This window comes from Phoxinus phoxinus (assembly GCF_949152265.1).
Source record: "Phoxinus phoxinus genome assembly, chromosome: 9".
Lineage (NCBI taxonomy): Eukaryota > Metazoa > Chordata > Actinopteri > Cypriniformes > Leuciscidae > Phoxinus > Phoxinus phoxinus.
In genome coordinates this window covers 3,992,057-4,014,213 of record NC_136884.1, presented here as the reverse complement: position 1 = coordinate 4,014,213, position 22,157 = coordinate 3,992,057, and the positions used below count along the sequence as shown (strand labels likewise).

At 39.1% G+C, this 22,157-nt stretch overlaps 1 protein-coding gene across 1 annotated transcript; it reads right to left on the bottom strand.

The window, feature by feature from the left end:
- Window positions 1-2,685: 2,685 nt before the first annotated feature.
- tmem168a (transmembrane protein 168a) lies at window positions 2,686-10,786 on the bottom strand. Its single transcript, XM_079623289.1, has 5 exons — window positions 10,647-10,786; window positions 8,770-9,929; window positions 7,999-8,141; window positions 4,764-5,029; window positions 2,686-3,988 (listed from the first exon to the last, which is right to left on the bottom strand). The coding sequence occupies exons 2-5, from the start codon at window positions 9,856-9,858 to the stop codon at window positions 3,441-3,443; spliced, it is 2,046 nt and encodes a 681-aa protein (XP_079479415.1). The 5' UTR covers window positions 9,859-9,929; window positions 10,647-10,786; the 3' UTR covers window positions 2,686-3,440.
- Window positions 10,787-22,157: the final 11,371 nt, after the last annotated feature.

The following is a 22,157-nucleotide window of genomic DNA, read 5'->3' as shown; positions in this document are numbered from 1 at the left end:
AGTCTACATGCCTAAATGTCTCATGCCATATGATTGGCTGATTAGATGTTTGCGTTAACGAGCAATGAGTACCTAATAAAGCGGCCGGTGAATGTATTATCCTAAAAAGTTTTGCACCACTGCAAAGTAGTTTGTCTTAATATGCTGCCACTTTCCCCTCTAAATGGTAACAAAATGGCTGCCTACATATGTTATGTAATAACATCAATTGAATAGTTGCCAGTAATTGAGGTAGTTAGTAACCCTTCCCAATAGGGGGACCAATTCTGCTTTACTCTCATTGTATAGCCTGCTAATAATGTAATTTTGTGTGGGAAAGCGTGCACTTCTAGTGTCCAGGTCAGTAATCATTAAGCTCACTATAGCAGTAGATTAAGGACTGGCACCTTCCTGCATCTCAGAGAGGATGAACTATTCTGAAGGGAACAGTGTGTATCAGTGTGTATGTATATGTAGTTTCACAATCACACACACACACACACACACACACTAAATTCAGGCACAGTCACTGTCAGCTGCCTCTAAATTAGGCTATTCCGTTCCACTGCCCAATTGCCCAACAGCTAAGAAAAAATGAGAAAGAGAAAGAGGAGTTTCTTGGTAAAAAAAAGGGACACATTAAAATGAAACAGTTGTGGTATAAGCTTAGATAAAAGGCATAAAAAACCTTTCTTAGCAGGGTTGATAGTTTATACTATTTAAATTATGTCCGGTCCACTTTACAACTTACTGAGACCAAGAAATGTCTGAAGCCATCTTTGTTGGCTACAAAGAAAACAATAAAAAAAATAGTTGGAAACATACTACTGATTGTATCACTAAGAACCAGTATACTTTGCTTTGGCAACTCCAGTGACTAATCCTTCCTCTAAGTGTTCATTTCTGCAGTCTGGTATGCAAACACAAATTGATCATGTCTAAAGTCCAAACCACAGAAGATATATCAAGATTATAAGATGCACATGATTGCCTTTTAACTTCAATGAAACATGCTATCAGGTGATTCAGAGAAGAGTGATGTCTCCCTCATTTGATGCCTCAAACTCCTGTTGGCATTTAATAAATGACTATATTCAATCCAAAGCATCTGTGGGGAGAGTCTATTTTCGACACAGTCCACTGGGTGAGTTTCTGTCTCTCTGCCTGGCTTCGCTCATGACAGGTGAGCTAATTACCCTTCATGGGGTTATTTGGCTACATCAACCTTTTTAATTCAAGCTAGCTGCAGCTGTTCAGATAAATCATTTGAAATCACAATTGAAATCAGTCCATATCAATGCGCTTTGAGAACATACATGCACGGGGGAATCGCACTGCTGGTAAATGCCATACTTTATTCTTACTTATTCTCCTTTCACAGCCATTTACAAATTTTAAAGCATATAAATAAAAAATGTTGTATTTTTATTTATATAATAGCATGTTTTTACCAATGATTTGTCTCTGGTAATGCCCTATGTGCATGTTCTTATGGATAGCTTTCTCGGGTATTATTGACGTGTTTGGTCAAAAGAAGTTTCATTGAATCTTCACAAATTAATTGTTTGTTGTATGCAAAGCTTATTTGAATTTTCAAACCCATTTACTTTGCATTTCCATGTTATGATTTTAAACATGCAGCTCCATTATTTGACTCTTGACATCTGCTTACTCACAGCTGATGTATCTGGATATGAAAAGATATACAAGGTCCCGATGAGTGTGCTTGTGTTTGCTTCTGACTCAGTAACCCTCAATGAAGCAGAGCACTGCTAATTCAGTTTAGAGGATGAAGCTATAGCCTTAATCTAATCATGCATAAAACATTTCTGCCGTATTTACATGAATCACCGACCTTAGCAAAGATGCTACACTTTGCCTCAGCTAACAACAATCTTTATGTCAACAAGTAGCAGGAACTGGATTCTAGAGGGTTTGTAATAACAATGACATGAAAGTTCCCCATACCTTTAAGAGACAAGCAGGAAATGTTTTCCCCCTCACTTTGAAAGAACAGCCTCAAGGTAGCCATAGTTCATCCGCCTGCTGTGCTGAACTAATAAAATGCATGAAAGTGACTCTAAAATGTTACCTGGGAGATGTGTTCAGCTGCAGTGAAACGCAGGTCATGCTCTCTAAAGGACAAGAATGGACAAACTGACAGAATCACATGCCCTGTTTTCACATAACTGAAATACTATATACTAGCTATAAAACACAGCCACATGCTGCATGTCTCATTACTCACCCTTGTTTCCTATGTCCTGAGACAGGATAGTGCAAGCATGAATTTGCATTGGAAGGTCCAGTAAAAATCACTGGTAAAACGTCAATGCTATTTCATCAACGAATACTGTTCTATGTTTCGTTTACTGACAAAAAGTACAGTGCTATATGCCACTAACCTCCCAATTTATTTAGGCATGAGAGACTTTTCGGTAACACTTAAAGCCGTTCTGTATAATACATTGTAAATGTAATTATATAATGTATGTTATAAAATTGTGTGAAATTAGGATGAATGTTTCATAGCACTGTAACAATGGGACAGTGCAAGAAATTGCCAAGCTCCTGGACAGTGAACTGACCAGGAAGTCGATTAAGACACATCAAGTGCTGGTCGTATTAACAGAATAATTTATGCTAGCTAATCATCACTAAATAGAGGTATATCGCACATCCTGGAACACCTACATACCAAGCTGCTCATTTTAAACAGTTTTTATTATTAAAGGATGCTAGTCTGTTGAAAAAATTAATAAAGGTCAACTCTTGAAAACAAAAACCCCACTGAAAACACAAAATACATTATGGCATGATATGGTTTAAACAATGGCTGTTGAAAAGGTCTTGAGGAACAACTAAACCAGACCTGCTTTACTTCTTGGCAAAAACTAAATAAGTAACAACCTTCTAAAAGAAGAATTGAGATTTCTTGTGTAACTTTGCCTGAGACTGAATTCATTGCAATACACATATTTCACCCACATCCAGAGAAAATCCACTTAAAACATAATAAATTAACACAAGGCACTTGGCACTGACTGTCTCAATATTGTGAAAGAGCACAGATTCATATGATTTAAGACATTGGCTATATTGTGTATTATAGGGAACAGATAAACAGAAGAAGTCATCATTTGACAATGGTGCTCAATCCTGTTCCTAAAATCCGACCAACCTGCAAGGGTTAGTCCCAACCCAAATCAAACATTCCTGAACCTTCTAATCAAAGTATTTGGGTTCAATTGAAAATTAGTGTGACTAAACTCAAGAGGAAGGTAGATCTCTAGGAACAGGACAGTGAATAATGCTTCCCATCGATAACTGATAAACAAAGTAAAAGGCAACTGAGCACTCAAATGATATCCCAAAAATTGCATAGAACATATATATGGTGATGTATATACATCATGTAGAACTAAAGAAATTGGTCACCTATAAATGTTATATTTATAGATCTATGATCGGACTAGTTTGATCCCCTGCCCCGTGTCCAGTATGCTGGGAGGGAACCAAGAGAGTTTCAGTCTCCTTACGCAGCGCAAACACACACTACACAGCCACAGGAGGTTGAGTCCGCAGCACCAGTTGGCTACAGCCACCAGTGGGTACGTGGTCTTGGGGAAGTGTGTTTTCCAGTGCTTGGCCACATCGCTTCCGGTGGGAAGGTGGAGGGTGTAGTCACTCCAGGGTTTGGACACGCCATATATTGCGGAGATGACCCGGCCCCTCTCTGACCACTCCACGCCACTGTCAGGATCGCAGTTATATTTCACCCACTCAGAGGTGAAGTCTCCCAGACGGGGGGCTTCTAGGGCTTCGGCATCCTGGACAGGGCTCATCTTGGCTCCCTGTACCGCAACATACATCCCTTCCACCTTCTGCACCGCCTTCACCCACGGCACAGAGTTCTCAGTGTCCAGGACCAGGATGAGGCGGGAGGAGAGGCCACTGTTCCTTTCCCTCCACATATCAAGGATCTGCTGCAGACGCAAGTAATCGCCACCTGCAGGCAAGAAAGAATGTCAATCAGTCGCAAGAGGGTCTCAAGTGCATCTTAAAGTCTTTCCCTGTGCAGAATAAGCTGGACCAAACCTTTTAATATTTATAGCTCTGCCAACTCAAGACAAGTTCAAACAACACAAATATCCAATAAAGTGAAATTACACCAGTTTGCATTCGCTAAAGACATTTTCATTCACAAATACATAAAGTGTTGACACAGACGTGACAGGCTGTTGCTGCAGGGGAAATGGAGAGAGGCGGTGCAAGCAACACGGGAAAGATATAAAAAGATAGTTTGCAATGCTGCGGGGAAGACTGTGAATAACACTCGGCAACTACCTCGTTCAGAAACCGAATGAGGATTCCTGGCTGCCTGATCAAACATTATGACAGAGGCTGTGACATCGCATATCGCTCGTGAGGATTAATACCTCACCGAGTTACAGGACGCACACACAGGCAGGAAGATAAAGCATGGTGGAGCGATGGAGCCAAGATATATATTTACAGTTCAGAGAGCTTTCAGAGCGGTAAATTGCTAAATTCTAGTTACAATAAAAGCATTCCTTTCTTGATCTCTTTTACAATGACCTGAAAAAGCAATACTGATTTTAGCATTCAAGAGAACCTATGATATAAATAACTCCCGATTGGTGCATGATATACAGAAATGAATATAGTCTTCGTCAATACTTCGACATGCTACAATTCATAACCTCAACTCTCAATTAATTTAGATAAATTCCGCTATCCATCAATTGCTATCCAGCTCTTACCTGCCAAAGTCCAGTCTCCGCTGGGAAGTGTGTGGCCGCTGTAGTATAGGACGTAAGTGTCGTGCCGCGGGCCTTCGGCGGTGCAGAGATCCAGAAAGGAGCGCAGTTTGGCCTGCAGGGTGTCCAGGCTTAGACTCGTGGAGTAATCGCATCCGAAGGTCTGGATGAGGTGGTGGGAGAAGAGTCGCTGCACAGCATTCAGAGTAGCTGTGGAGTGCAATTCCTGGACTTGCCCTGGAGGCAACAGCAATGGCTGGCCATCCGCACTGCAAAGAAGTCATGAAAAAAAAGAGAGGATAAAGCGATGGGTGAAATGTGGAAGAGAGGCTGATGCTTCTGAATTGCTAACTGGGTCAACTTGACCTTCTGAGTGTACACTAACCCAGGTACAAAAAACGAAGAGGGATAAGCACAATGGAGAGTAAATGCAAAAAGGCCTTGAAAATAAGCAGTGCAAAATATAAGATGGAGAAAAGGGTTCAAAGAAAAGGAGAAAGGCCTTAGGATGACATTAATCTCCTCGAAAATGCGAGCAAGATGATCAACATCACCTTGCAGGGTCAAACTTACTCCTTCTGCCTTTCTAAAAGAGCACGCCAAGACTTCCTGCTGTAAATATCACCCAGAACAGCACTCGCTAATAACAAGTCGACAATTAACGATTAAAATCATTATAACCCCGCAGTAACCTTGCTTCACAAAGATTGTGATTATAAAACCAAGACCAAGCATTTGTGGTGGCAGTGTTTCCCAGTATTTCCCATAGGTAGACATCCTTGCTGAAGACTGAAATGGCAAGTCTAAGGCACAGTGACCCATGAAAACTACCTAGGCAGGTGCTGAGCTATTCAAGTGGAAATGACCGCTTCTCTGAGCTTGCTTGTCAGGACTCTATCCTTCTCTCTCTCTCAATCGCTTAGCTTTCATGTTTGCATTTTCTTCTCCATTCTTTTCTTTACTACTTAGATCTGTTTTTGTGTTGTTTTTCTGCTCAACCCATCCCTGGCTCAGTGCCCCTCATTCCTAAACACAACAACAATTTAAGCACCAAAAATAATATCATGACTTAAGGCACACATTTAGCTGAAATATCTTTCCACTTGAATTCCACACAAAGTTTATTAGCTACAAGGCTTTTATCAGAACAGATAAACAAGATTTTCATTAAAAAGGACTAATGAATTGTTCGCGGTTTTTATAAACTATTAAAATGCTTTCAACTATCTGAATATTTGGATGATGGCCAGAGCTCATTCCCTTTAAATGTGAGAAGAAACGGAACCACGGCATCGGTTACGGATGAAAACAAGCCCGTCGACCTGAGAATTTCTCTCTCATCCCTCCCTCCCCTCTCATCTTCCCAAGAGGCCCTCGTCATTGTAAAAACATGATCTGTACCCATCAGATGGAAGATTACACCTAGCTACATTCCCCTCATGTGCTTGCTCCACGCATAGCCTTTTCACCAAGAGTGCTGGAATACTGAGCGTGAAGAGTCTGTGGAGCTGCATCCTAATCGACATCATAATCAGCAACCTGACTGACGGCCTGCCCTGGACCCCACCCTCACTCTCTCTCTCTCTGTATGCATGGCTGTATGCAGGCTTCTCCCAGCGGATCCAGCAACAGACCAAGTTTATTAAAGGCTATGACTTTATTTAACGCCAGCATGTGTTTATAGTGATCCAATACAGGGTGGTTTCTACACCCCTCTATAATATTTTTTCTGGACTCTTAGCAAAGGACTGATCAAGATGCACGTTCAAGATGATCAAGAGAAGGGCAGCAGACCATTTCCCTTGATGTTGTAATTATGAATATTAATCATCTTTCTGATTTAGCTACACATCCAAAGCTGTTTTTTGTAATGACTTTATCATCATTGTTGTGATATCATGACCAAAAACTCAGTAGTGTACGACCAGCCTGATTCAAATATCAAAGACTATTCGGTATTCAGCGACTTTACCAAACCTGATGTGAATGTGAACTGTGAAGGTAAACAAAGGTTAGCCAATCATAATATGGGTAATTTACATATACTATAAAAGTCATAAATATACAGTAGCAAAAACGGTATAATTTTAAGGGTCAAAGAAAGGATGAAAAGAGTTCATGTAAAACTGTTTTAGTGCAAGAAACTGACAAATATCAGGAGAAAAAAATAGGTGGGTATAGAAATAGATATATATAGGTAGATGCCACATTCCATCCCTCCAGACACGTCGGCGCGCCCATTATCTTGCAATCTTGTATCTTATATTACATGTTTTTACAATGGTACTTTTAATGTTTATACTTTTACTATAGTAACTTTGTAATGTTGTGTCAGCTAACACCATCTTCTTGTATTGTGTTTAGCAAAAGCATCTGCTGAAGTCTATTTCATATATTGATATTCATAGATGCGTCTAATTACGGTTTCAGATGCTCAGTCAACTTGCTCTCGAATGTTCACAAACCGCTCCAATATGGCAGACCGCTTATGTATAGCAGCCCATTGAAAGGGCCACTAATGAGGCATCTATATGTATGGGTACATACTGTATAATTAGCTTATATGGATTGAAACAAACAGAAGAAACAATACATAATTAATTAATGTATGTAATTAATCCACAAGCATAAATAATAGCACTTCTCTGAATTGATTTATTTTCTCTGAATTGCTGCTAATATTGTTCCTGTATGATATACTGCACATATTTCTCACTTGTATTTCACTTTGTATAAAAGATTCTGTTAAATGAATAAATGCAAAAGCTTGTGATTTGATTCTAAGCAATATGTTTCCTCAGAAAACCAGTTCTTCAGGTAATAAGGTAATAACCAGTTCTTCAGGTAATAATAATCAGCGTTTCTCACAGGTTTGCGGTTAAAGTCTGTGTAAGAGAGAACGGTGTCGTCTTAGCGGCCTCTAATTTAATAACTAATGATCGTTGTGACAGAAGTGAATCAATCAAAACTAACTTTAGCTGGAAAATATCTTTATTCAAGAACCGCTATAAAGCCAAAACAATCTCTGTTACCTTAAATTATCCGTTTATCACTGTAAAGCCGCTTTGAAACAATCTACATTGTTAAAAGCGCTATATAAATAAAGATGACTTGACTTAATAATGTATGTTAAATAAACCATCAATAAGCTGCTTTCTGCAAGGTTATGGATCTCTGTCAATGTAATGTGAACAACATGCAAGTTAAAATATGCCATATATCCATTGAATGATTTTACCTGCTGTAGTAAGTGGGAATTACCACCCCATACCCAACGCAGGTTCCTCCCAAGCAGCTGCCCAGTTCATGGAAGAGTCCATGAGCCAGAGACTCCAGTGGCAGAACCACTAAAAACACACTCATGAAGAGTCCAGAAGTGACCTGCGGAGATGAACCCTCAGTGATCAACAATTATGAAGTGAATTCAAAGGAAAGGACAGTTATACATGCAAACAAACACAGTCTAACTTCAATCTAAGTCTCCAGTGAGTATATGCTAGTATTCAGTTCCAGACACAGACATTGTTCTCAGACCTGTTCACTTGAATTAAGTGTATTACGGCCTGAATATGTCATCTGATGATCCGACTCACCAGCATATTGCTTTTGTTGGTAAAAGAAATGAAACACTGCATTTGCTTCACCTGCCGGATAATATTAGCAAAGTTGTAAGTGCTTCTAATGACTCATTGCAGAATTCATATCTTAACATTAAACCTCAAGTGGATTACTATAACGTTTAGATTAGGACTGATAGCTGATTATTGAAATGTCCCCATTTAACATAACTTACGAGACAAATATCTTATTTTGTGTTCCACAGGTTTGGAACAATGTGAGGGTGAGTAAACTATGCCATAATTTTCATTTTGGGATGAAAGAATTTTTTTAGTAATAGTATCATAATGCAGATTCATGCGATCTGGATGTTAAGGTCAAGTATAAACAGATTTCTTGATATCTAGATAGATGAGATTGATTCTAAAAAGCATTATTCAACATGCCTTACCTGCCATGAAACAGCCCCTAGTATGATAGTGGACATCAGGCAGAAGAGCACCAGCCGTTCGGAGATGAGGCAGAAATGACGCATGCCCCTGGAGGCCATGATCCTGTCCAAATTGAGCGTTTTTGAGCGCTGGGTCGCCCACATCTTCTGACACTCGCTCAGCTTGGTGTGGAAGCACCATAGTGTGACAAGGAACACCATGTGGCACAGGATCCACAAGAGGCCAAAGACGCAGAAGCCAGGGATGACCAGGTACCAGGCTTTCATGTTACCCAGCTTCAGGGCACAGAGGACAAAGTACGCCAGCTCAACGAATGCCAGCGGAAACAGAGAAAATATCCTCCACAGGCGGCCAGCTGAGAGAAACTGCTTGCAGCGTTCTGTCGCCGACAAGTTGCTGAAGTAGACGTCTAGAAGGGGCTCGCATATAAGCCGTCCCAGGTAGCAGCTGAGCACGAAGGGGTTTGTTTGGATCTCCAAGGACTGGAAGAAGGTAACGGCGGTGATTACAGCAAAGGAGGCAAGATTAGGGAGAGCCAAGGGCGACTTCATGCGAAGGTCCACAATAAGGGCCATTAAAGCAAAAGTCAGAGCAATCATGGCTAGTGATTTGTGGAAAACCAAGCTGATGCTTGCAACACCAAATCCCAGGAGCTCTAGGAGCTCAGGTGAGGTCAGAACGACTGGTTTATACTTAGCACTACCGCACAGACGTTCTGTTAGGGCCCAGAGCGACCGAACAGCTACGCTAGAGAGCAACAGATAGTTTGTGACCTGTTCCTTTATATCTTTCTCCAGAGAGGGGAAGTTCAGGAAGCACAGGAGACCCTGCAAGAAGCCGAACCACAGGTGGAAGAGACATAAGCTGGCCGACTCCATTGAAAAGTAGTAGTAGAGGATACAAGCTATGGCTGCAACGAACAAACCCAGGATGAAAATGACCAGAATCATGGATTCTGAGGTCTGCTCCCATCGTACGTACATTCCCAAACACACAGCGACCAGCAGGTTAAAGCTGGAGAGATACCCCAGACAGCGGAGAGAGGACCACATGTCCACGCCCTTGTCCGATTCCTCTTGGCCTGACATTTTTGAGTATGATCACAGAGGATTAGGCCTCACTCCTCCAACACTAAGAAAGATAATGTTGAGGCATTCCACTGAAATCAATAATAGAAGAAAAAAAAAGAGTTACTAAAGTCAGTGATGCAATTCTAAAATAATCAAAAACACATCCATATAATCGACATGTATCGACCATGCATGTCATCTCAAAAAAATGACATTATCATCTTAACAAGGCATCCTGATAAATTATGAAAAAATAAGATTATTCTCATTTTGAATCTGTAATCAAACAATGGAATGGTATATATCTCAAGTCTAATTTCATAATTCCAGAATATAGTTATTATTTAACTGTATGTAAAAAGAATGTGCAGTTTCTATAAATCCTAAACCAGAGAAATATTCACTGTGAATGGAGTAAAAAGGAGTGACAACTAGCCCCGTTTAATCTTAATACTTGTATACATAGGCTACACAAATAGTGATGTACAGATGAGATGTTTTGCACACATGATGGTCATTCGATTTCCTGACTACGATGTACGTTTACATAACAGACATAAGATGATCAGATCCCGTTTAATGTATTACGAGTGGCAAGGTTCAAGATTAATAGATGTCAGATGTAAAAATGCCACATAATCAGCAACCTAGACCAGACCAGACACTCTCAACTTTAACACTGTAAATACTTTGCACGCATTAAAATACCGCGATTACATTTTAAACAAATTAGTATTTACGACTGGCTGTTGTAATTCAGTTAATCGCTGTTCGAAAGTAAAACATTAAAGCAGATTTTTTCTTACATTTCTTTATAGCAAAGAGTTTTTAGTTTCCCGATAGACATGATGCTTCCGGACTCCAAACTACGGCGGCTCAGAAGGGTCAAAGGCAAAGTGTAAATCTGCCTAGAAATTCTTTTCTACACATGCATGATCTATTTTCAGGTGCAGTCACATACTGTTAATGTAGTCGGTTTGTTTATCGGAGATATACATATGAGGAAAAATTAAAAAGGCTTTCTTTTTATAATAAAGAAAAAAAATATCTTGTGCTATGATGTGTTGCTTATTTACTTTTTCCATGTGCCGAAAATAAAGCCATAGGCCTACACCTACAGTCTATTTACTTAGAAAATATAATTGTATAAATATACATTATAATTACACAGCGTATTGTGTTTGTATCTGTGGGCTGAGTGTACCTGTGAAGAAAACAGAAAGTCATGGAGATTTTTTTTTTCTTTTTGCAGTTAGAAAACATAATTCTAGATTTTCGTGACGGGCAAGCTAGCTTTTCTACTGCTGTGGCTTCAGGTAATCATTTCTCATTTGTATGGCTGAAAATAAAATAACGTAAAATCAACAAATAAAACTTCTATAATAGAAAGCACAAAACTCTTAGTGGTTTAAAGACATGCTGGTGAGAACAGTAATCAGTGAAGTCATAGTATTGTCTACATCAGAGGCCTAATACCAGGAGAAAGTTATTCCCATTCATCTCAACGACAGGTGCTCACAGCTCACTGGACATTTTTGGAAATTGTTCTCAGAAAATAGTAAATCATTTAATATTCTACACATGGTGTCAACCTCAAAGGAAAGAAATTATTTTTTTATCCATCTGCATATTGATTGTAAGAAGCACCTTGTGCATCCTTATAGACATTTTTGTCTTTTTCAGTTGTTTTTTATTGGAATTTGACAATTTTACCTACACTACAGTAGGTAGGCCTACATCTTTGTTAATAGACTTTCATTCTGTTAGCAAGGTTTTACAATTATTATTATTTTTTTATTACATTACATTTTACCAGATGGTGCAATTTTCTCAGGTTTGACCTGTAAAGCAAAAACTCGCTTTATTCCTGTTTTCTGCTTCTGCATAGTATAGAGCTAATTGGATAAATTACGCAGTTATAATTGTGTGGGTGTGTTGGTATAGCCTATGTCAGAGAGTGGTTTGTGTGTAATAATAAAAAAGTGTGTGTGTGTGTGTGTGTGTGTGTGTGTGTGTGTGTGTGTGTGTGTGTGTGTGTGTGTGTGTGTGTGTGTGTGTGTGTGTGTGTTGTTTGAAAGAGAAAACCTCTACTGCAAATCACAAATCTAACTAGATTAGATCATTTGGAACATTAATTTTCTAGCAGTTTTTGAGTTCAACATGTTTTATTAAATAAATATTTGTATATAAAATAATGTTCATAAATCATTTTCATAAACTTAAAACCTCTATAACTTTTTCCACTTTTGTTTTTTACTTAAAAAAAAAAAAGTTTTAAAAAAAGGCTTCGTGGATAAAATCAGATTTAACGATGCCTGATTCGCGAATGAATAAACTCTTTTGAGTCGGTTCTCTCATTTGAAACGTCAAATGGATTTGCAATGATTCCGCTAACTCAAAGACGGAATCATTTGGAGCGGTTTCAATGTGTGAAACACTAGATTTATCGTAAACAGAATAATTTATACAAACAGCAGCGGATGAATTTGATAATTGACCAACTGTCCATTGAAACCAACCTGCAACAGGCTACATCTTTTATTGCAGCGACGAGTAACTTTATACAAGACAAGAGCAGCTTGCGAACTAGGCTACTCTTCTTCAGGTAGGCTAAATAGATTTACCGCGCAAAATTGTCTCAAATACCATACCATAGTACAGGAATGTTTATCGTTATCGAATAGTTATATATATTTGGGTTTTCAATATGAAATTAATCTAGGCCTAGGCTAATGAGATAGCCTGCCTACAGACTACCCGATAGAAGAAGAAAAACACAACACAACTACGATTCACGAGCAAACGACTCTTGTGACTCTAGTTCTGAAAATCTGTGATATCAACAATATATTTGGTCGTTTTATGTAAGTTAATGATTCTTAAAAATGAACAGATTCTTGTAGTCGAAGCTCTCACGAATTCACCATGTTTGAATCAGTCTGGTGAACTCACTCAGTCGTTACCTTTACTTTTACCATGTTACTTAGTTCATTAAACTTAAATCCCTTATAATGACTTGTTAGAAATACAGTTTTGCAACAGTAATTTTCATTTGGTTGTATTATTAAATACCATATAGGCCTACAAAAAAGCAATATTAGGCTACATAGGCTGTTATTAAACAGCTTGAAATTAGACAACATTATCACATTTTCAACATATTTTTTGTAATGTTGATTTAAAAAATATTCACCATTTATTTGAATGTTTTTATTGCTGTTTCTTATTATTCTAACCCTGTGTAGTTAAACAATATCATAATATTTAATATTTTAACAAACAGTTTGGTGAATGTGCAGCTGAATCCGTTGCTCATCAAACCGTTGGCAGTAATAGAGTGGAGATTAACTTGTTTCCATGACTGCCTGCACATCTGGGATTGTAGTTTGAGCCATGTATAAATGTGTGCGACATGCTAATAGATGTATGAAGAAAGGATGAAACAGAGAGAGAAAAAAAACGTGTACGGTCTCAGAGTGCATTAAGGGGTCATACCCTTTTATAAATACATTCAATTAGTCCACATTCACCTTTTTTGAATGAAATATTTAGGTCATTCTTCATAAAATAGGCCATGTAATTCCGAAGGAACAAGATAAGTGTGACAAAGGGAATGTGGGCTTTTTTTAATTAGCACTGACATTTCAATGTATAATTGAGAGATCTGAACGTCCAACGTGTTTGAATGATTCCTCAGTCGCTCAAACACACAAATAAGCATGCGCATATTAATCTTTGTAGCTAATGGCCGAAAAGATGTTAAACATCTTAGAGATGTTGAATTAATGCAGTAGTCCATGAATGTGCTGCTTTCTGGACTTTATGTGGGCTACATGACTCCATCCACCTCTTCCTCCTCCGCAAAGAAAAATAAGCGAGAGAAAGGGAAAAAACCTATGAATTATGCACACCTGTATACCTCCGTGCCACCTGGCAACCTGCATGTAGCATCGCATTAAAAAATGGCATATAAAATATGAATACCATTCTTCCGTTCAACACCATGACATGCAATAAGAGCAGCAAAAAATTTCAGTCAGACTTGGACTTGATATGAATGTTGACTGTTGAGTAATTTTTTTCCAGAGAGGACAATTGCACTAATTAATTTTGTGTCCTGCTCGGCCATGCAGACATCATGTCAGTCAAATACTGCCACACTGAGAGAGAAAAAAAGAGTATGAAAGTGTTTTTTTGTGTGTGTTTTTTCAGGCATTTGGTGTAGTGCCTAAACATCTGAGCTGGCCTGCTTTAGTGCCCCAAAGAGGGTTCTTGACTTGCTTAACCAGCAAGATCATGTTGGTTAACCAGCTTCACCAGATCATTTTGCTAGTGTAAAGATGAAAACTGTTTGTTTTGGTTTTACATGCTCTGTAAACATTAAACATTTCACTTAATTGTTCAAAAGTATTGGTCAAACTGTCCATGGATATTATTATTTTTACCTCACGGACAACTAAAAAATGTAGGCTAGCTCATATATATAGTTCATAAATATATACCTTACTTAGTAATAAATGCCCCATATATAAAACATTTAGAAATGGATGCAGATTTTTTTGTATGGCATTTAAAAAAAAAACATACAAATTTTACACCTTTTATTTCCATATGTGACTTAGTTTCCAGATGTGCTGTTGTACTCTGACTCCTGGAAGGTGCATAAAGATAGACAATTGGATTGAGAGACATGTTATTTTGGTCAGTGCTTGCCATTTTGTGTGCTTAGACGGTCGGTCAGTAAATGGACTGTGTGGATGTTCTGTGGGTTTACCGTCTGAAACTAGCATTAGACCATAGCCGCCATAATTTACGTTTCCTGGTATTGGGGTCAGATTCACCAAACTCCATCTTTCCATTCTCCTTCCTTGTCATGTGCACGACCACCTTTATCTGACAAGCACAGCATCAGCAGCACAAGCGATTTGTTCACAACAAATCTCATTCCCACAGAAATCAATATGATGTACTGAGTCTCATAAAGAGGCTGTTTGGAAAGGCAGCCACATCACAGCCTAAATCAAGAAGCATGTCAGGCTTCAAATGAAATTGGGGAAAGAGACAGATGGGGATAAAGACAGGGATGGGGAATAAAGAGTCAAATATTAGTGATGTATTTAAATGTATCATGGCATAGCGGCATGTTGCACTAAGGCAACGGATGCTGATTAATGCCTGTTGAAAGCCAACGATACATCTCACAATGCCCCGAAACTCATCCATCTCAATAGAACAAAGATAGTCTTTCATCTCAACAATGTCTTGTCAGTCTCTGAGGATAAACGTTGCAGGTGAAAGGTTTTTCCCCGTGTCTTTATCAGGAATCGTTGGTTCATGGCATGGCGGTTTTTGCAATGTACAGTACAAACCGCCATATGTCTTCGATAAATGATTCAAGTGCTTCAGTTAGCATGTTACGGTGTGTCATTTGAGACTTTGTGCCTCATTCTGGTGTATTAAATTTGAGCATTTTCCCTGACAGAACCGAAAAGGAAACTCCACTTGAAGTAATGAACAAAATGCCATTTCTGGTTCAGCCTACATGAGCTAAATATACACTTGGCTTGTCTTTAGCTCCTTTACATTTTCCACATCATGTTCTCTCAATAAAAGAGAGAAAGACAATCTCACCACGGTTGATCTTAAACATTAAGACGTTTCCTTTCATGATGGTGATCTCAAATATCACCTTCATCAAGCCAAAATGGCTTTTTTAATAATCTGACCTGTTCAGTGCTGCTGAGCTGCAGAAATGACGCCAGGATCCATTAATCGAAGAGACTGCGAGGAAATTGCAATTCAACATTAATTTGTTTGTTGAAGCTAAAGCTACACGACGGGACTGTGGGCTGTTGCGTGACCATAATACGCCCATCACGGCCAATAGAGAAGATTATTAACATACTAACATAAGGAGGCATTAGTCACCATATCCATGATCAAATGAATTAAATATTGATGAGATCTTCTGGTGAGAATATATTACAGTCATACAATAAATCCATCTCTCAGGATGGGATGAAATGTCCCGTACGGGGATGTTTATGCGAACTGACTGGTGATCTTCCGCTTGATTAAGATTCAGAGGTTAAATGCATGCATCTCTCTGTCTAAACCATTATGTTCACCAATCAAAGATGGAAAGTAAATGAAATCGATCCCTTAGGATGTATCCTGAGAGACAGTTGTTCCTCTTGGCTCTTAAACGGGAATCGTCAGATCAGTTAAGCTGAGTGAGCAGTTTGGCGTGTGATATTCCAGCGCGGGCGCTTGACTGTGCATTGGACAGATGGAGTGTAAGAGGGTGGTCGGGTCACAGATGCCCCTCGATGACTGACAAAGGTTTCAGGGTCAACCGATCCTCTCAATCAGGGAGTCGTCTGTTGCTCTATAGACTAAAGATACAGTAAAGATAAAATCCTGCATAATTTCTTCGTGAGTTAAATTTCCCTTATTATGCTAGTCTCATAGTCTCCTACAATATGTTTACATGCATCTAGTGTCAAAAAAACTGTAATTTTCTCATATTATATAATTGCAGCATCACCTGTTTACTCGCAGTGTCAGAAATGGTTCGCTAAAAGATTCGGTCTCTCTGAACTCCTCCTTTCCAAGAGCATACTCTGCTCTGATTGGTCAGATGGCCCAGTCTGATGTAATTGGTCTAATTTGTTATAAACCTTCGTAGGTTCGTACAAGAAGACTGGATACTGACTAAACATTTCAGGCAGTTCTTTCTTTTGGGAGACAATAACTCCATTTATCAGCCACTTCGATCTTTGAAAACTTGCAGACCTTTTACATTCACAAACAGCTATTTTACACACTACATAATAATATCCGAAATAGCATAATAGGGTCACTTTAAACTTTGCCTATTTTCAACTACCTTGGGATTGTTACAATGTCAGTAGTATGTAAGTAAATGACCAAAGTGTACTCTTTCTCCGTTGCAAGATAATACCCGTTTATTTGTTAGCAAATGTTGTCCAGCCTTAGCTGAAAATTGGTGTTTGGTCTTGCTGTACACAATCTCTGTTTTGTTTGGTGGTTTAGTAGTTTAATGTATTTAGAAAGGTTTTCACCATCTCCAATCAACTAAACCAGCAAAACACCAGCTTAGTCAGGCTGAGACACCTGCAAACCCGCTTAGGCTGAAAGCTTGTTCCTCCTGAAGAGCTGCAAACACAGGTTTTCGGTAGTTGTGACCAAACCTGACCAAAATCAAGTTGTTTTGAGTCGGCTAGTGGGACGCCGCTTTAAGCTGAGTCAGCAGTTTGCCGCTTGAGGGCGCATTGGACAGATGGAGAGTAAGAAGGTGGCTGTGTCCCTCATGCCTCTTGATGCCATATAAATGATAGTGACAATGAAATATTCAGGGTCAAACAACTGTTTCTTTCAATCAGGTATTACCGGTAAATGTACCGTTGGATGACAAGTTGTTGACTCACTGATTCTGCCCATTGCGAAGTCTGATTAAAACTGATTAAGCGTGTCGCATACGTATAAACAATTCAAAGCATGATGGTGTCTTATAAACAGTTTGAACGTAGCTTTAGACTACACTGCATAGTCAGTGTTGATTCTTCATTGAAAAATAAAAATAACATTAAGCACATTATTATTAATGCCATACATAAATCAAGGATGTTAGACCTGAGTGGCATAAACTTCATTTGAAGTGGAACTGTTCATTTTATTATTGGCATTCATTGAATAAATTGCTTATGTGATTTCATAAATGTAGGATATCCTAGAGCAACATTCTTATCAACCAATCAGATGTTAGGGGTTCAGAAAGAAAATCTTCTTTGGGTATTTTTCTTATTAACTTTAATTTTAGGAGTGGTTAGGACCAACACAAGATTGAAAATTCTGTACATGCAAAGGCTTTCAATTTATTGATTTTTCTTACTCAATATTGTGCTGTAAAAGGCTCAAACTTTGCCCTCTGGTTATTTGTAGAGTTAAACTTTTACATTGCATTGAGCAGACATGCAAACTAAGGCTCATGGGAGGAGAAACGTATCTTAACCGCTGAGTCCTGTTTTTGTCACACTCTATTATCCATTGTGTTGAGCAGGCCAAAAAAACAGGCTGAAAATCACCGGTGCCAGCAGCACCTGGGATTACGCTTTTCTGGCCGGCCAGCCGTGAGTGATAGCACATCTTGCTGAAAGATTCCGTGAGGGAACGCCGCTCCTCCCAAAACACGAATGGTTCCATTCATCACCCTTCTCATCTCCCAGTGCTCTACGGCCCCGGCCAGAGGGAGTCAGGGAACACAAGAGGGGGAAAAAATCAAAGCGGCACCACAAGCCAAGCGCCACTTACTCTGTGCCATACCCTGCCTAGTCAGAGAGTTTCCTCTCCCCTAAGCCAGACAACGCTGAGCCCCCTGGGATCGCTCTTTCAACAGAGCAAGAGAGCAGGCATTTAGATGGATAGAGACGGGGGGGGGGGGGGTGGGGAGGGCCTGGTTCACAGCCAAAACTCTTGGAAAGAGAGAACGTCCATGTGACTATTCCTCTCTGTCCTTATTTTTCTCTTAGATATATGCACAGTCGCTACATTTAAAAATCATTGCATTCGATAATAACATAAACCACATAGCATCAAACACAAACAAATAACCAAATTATGCAGTTGTTTATGCAGGTGATTTATATATGCATCTTTATTTCCCCCCTCCAATCTGAAATGTAATATATATATATATATACAGTGTATATATAGGCCTATATATATATATATATATATATATATATATATATATATATATATATATATATATACAAAAGCCTGCTCATGATTGTGATTAAATTCAATTGAAATACTTTTTAAAATATGTCCTATTTATTTTTGTGACACTGCACAGATACTCCAGCCACTTTATATTTCCTGTCCTTCTGAAATACAAGTCATATATACATATATATAAAAAAAAATGTAAGCCCATTTCCACTTCAGAGTAAAAAAAATCAAAGGCGGAATTATTGTTATTATTTTTTTTTTAAATAACTTCTGCTTTGGATGCTAAATTTAACCTGTAGCTCTAACAGTAGAGCGTTGGCTCTTGCAACGCCAAGGTCATGGGTTCGATTCCCAGGGAAAGCAAGAACTGATACAATTTTTTTTTCCTTTTTTTGGAAAAAGCGTCTGATAAATGTAAATGTATGTGGTAATGTGTCAGTTACATGCAGGTCAGTGGAAAAGCAGGAACTGAGAAAGGGGATTTTTTGCGAAATATCTTGATGTCTTAAAAATAAATGGCACTTGTTTTCTAATGCAAATGACGTTCATCCATTTTTAGGAGTGGCTTAAGTGTCTGAACACTTTATGATGCCATTGCATAAGGACCCATTGAAGAGTTTCACACACACACACCGAGAGAGAGAAAGAGATGATATGACTGCATGAGGAGCTCTTAATAGTCCGCCTACTGCTACACCAATGAACTAATCCACCTCCTCTCCTGATTGGTGAGTCAGTTTGACACACAGCAAAGGACATTTGACACTCTTCATCTCTCCCATACACACACACATACACACACTCAAGGTGAGCAAGCAAGCCACTTTCACGCTTCATTAAAGCAGTAATGACAGAATAGACACAGCGGTTGAGATGCTTGATTGCTCTGCGAATGAATCGTAAAAAGATACCCATGGTCTCACACTCATGCACGGTCATACACTCGCCCGTAGATCACGACTGTCATGGCAAAAACGGGTAGGAGTTTTTATGCAGCGCTTTATCAGGGTCACCACACACTCAGAATATTAACCATTGATGGTTAATGTATCCAAACTGTTTTTGAAGTGCGTTAATGCTAGAAAGTGGGCGTCCGTTCCTCTTCTGCATCTAAGACTGCATGTTTTGCTCTCTGGAGAGACTATTCTTTGGCTCTTAAAACTGGAACACGGCACAGCTGGTAGTCCTGGAACTAGCACGACAAAATAAAGCATCACAAACACGCCGTTCTTGTGTTACAGTGCTGTCATGTTTCTGTCAATCATCCATTGGTTCTGCCTCATCTTTGTCAACTGCAAATATCCATTCCCTCTACGGGAATTTTATTTCTTCAAGGCTGCATTTTTGTTGCTCCAGAGACTTGGAGTTCTCATTTATGTTTCATTTAAGTATTAACTTTGATATTTATTCCACAATCCTTTGAAATAAAAATAGGCACAAATGAGATAATTACTGGCATGCAATAAAAGTATAGAGCTTCAGTATTAAAGTGGATAGTATAACTCAGAAATGTTTGAGTCCGTATTGAGGTCTTTTCTTAAAGTCTGGGGAGATAAATAAGAAATAATTTGGGGCTTTTTCTTAGTAGAAATGTATGAGATGCTGGATATGATAAAGTCTCCATTAATCGTATTGCTGTCTAGCAGTATTAAAAAGATTGTATTGCTTTGGTTTTCTGTATTTGAAAGAAGTCTCTTATGCTCACTTTTTGTGCATATTCCTCTCCTCTAGACGAGAACAGATCTTCTTTCAGAGACAGCTTTAACCACGCATTGTACTGCCCTCAGATTTGCCAAGATACAAGTCAGAAATATCATTATAACTCAAAGATTTCTTATCAAATTCATGCAAGACTGAAATTGAGCTATGTTCTGAGCTAAGGTACATTTTGGGCATGCTGGTGTCATCATGGCTATACTGGTCAGACTGTACCTGAAAAACAACCAGCCAGCCTAAACACATTACGCCGTCTGAAACCAGCTTTTCTCAAATCTAAATTTAAGCTTGTCCAAGCTAGTTTAAAGGAAATGTCAGATACAGTATAAACACCGCAGGCCCTTAAGGTAAAGATGTGAGTTCACGTGAAGAGGAGTTGATTGGATATGTGGGGAGAGGACTCTTGGTCCCTTGTTGCCATCCACTGGCCCGTGCATCGCTGACGGCACGTGACCACACTAATGGAGAGCCAGGAGCATTTTTTTTTTGCAGACGGTGGGATGAGGGAGAGTTAAAAATAAATCAGTTGCCGGAGGGGCTGGTTTCAGCGTTCCCTCACTGAGATGCTGTCAGAGACTGTGTTGGCCACCTCAAAACTACTTTGCCTCACAGGAGACTGTATTTTGTTTATGGATCTCCTGCTAATGTGTTTCCATTGATAGATAAAACTTACAGTTTACACAAATCACCATGTAGCATTTTGACTCCTAAATTCTTGTCGTGTCGTGGACAAGAGACATGTCAGACTACATGTTGCTTTTCGACCAATCATCGCTTGCCGTCTTTAACGACGTGCGTGATGTCATAGAGAAGGCAGAACAAGCGACTGAGTTCCGGAAACAAGAGTGTAAACAAACTACCGAAGCGGCGTGTTAGCTTAATGCTAATTCTGTCTTGACAACTCTCGCAGTGTTTGGCATGGTAATGGGTATGACAGTGTTGAAATGTTTGGTCTTGGTAGAATAGATCTGCTATGCTGCTGATGCTTTTAATAATGCCTTGCATTGCCTTGCCTTGCCTTGCCTTTTATTGTTGCTGATGCTGCTGAGCAAGTACGTGACTTGCTACTGCCATAACATATACGACACGCTGTTGTGAGCAAGTAAGACATGCTGCTGATCTATACAGGTGGAGCTGGGGAAGGTGGAGGGTTTCTGAAAGCACACTGCACTGCTAAGGCAAATGCTAACCAAGTATTTGAAGGTGAGGTCATTTGCTGAGCCATTTCAAGTTTTGCTGATGTTACTTGCTATTCTTTTGTTTTCTGCCCGTGGTAACTATACTGTAGCTGTGTCCCAATTTAAAAGCCACACCTTCGAAAGCAGTGAAGGTCAGACTGAGCGTTGTTAAATGGGACGGTCTAGCCTTCGAAAATGCAGCCTCTGAATTGGGACGCAGCTTATGAGTGAAACGTCACTTCATCATTGTGTATCAGACATTGCCACCTTGTGGAATAAAGGTGAATTGCACTTATTCAGTCATCAAAGATTTCAATTATTGTTGTGCAGAAAAATGACACTTATTCTGTTACACACCTCGGGTCGTTAGTGACCCTATTCAATTTTTTACAAAAAATGAATGGGAAAACAGCCATTCTTTTATAATATATTTTTTTTCTTGTTATAATATTTATAATGAATTGATTGAGTAATCCTAAGAAGGTTAATGTCTAACTTGAAAGAGGAGGAGGGTAGTGAATGACGTCCCGGGTCACTAAAGACCCGAGGTATGCGTTTAAGGATATATTTGCCATTTATCAGTTATCAGCCATAAAATCTAATTTTAAAATATTAGACTTGTATCAGACAGATAATAAGTATAGATATAATAATATCAGACAGAATGAT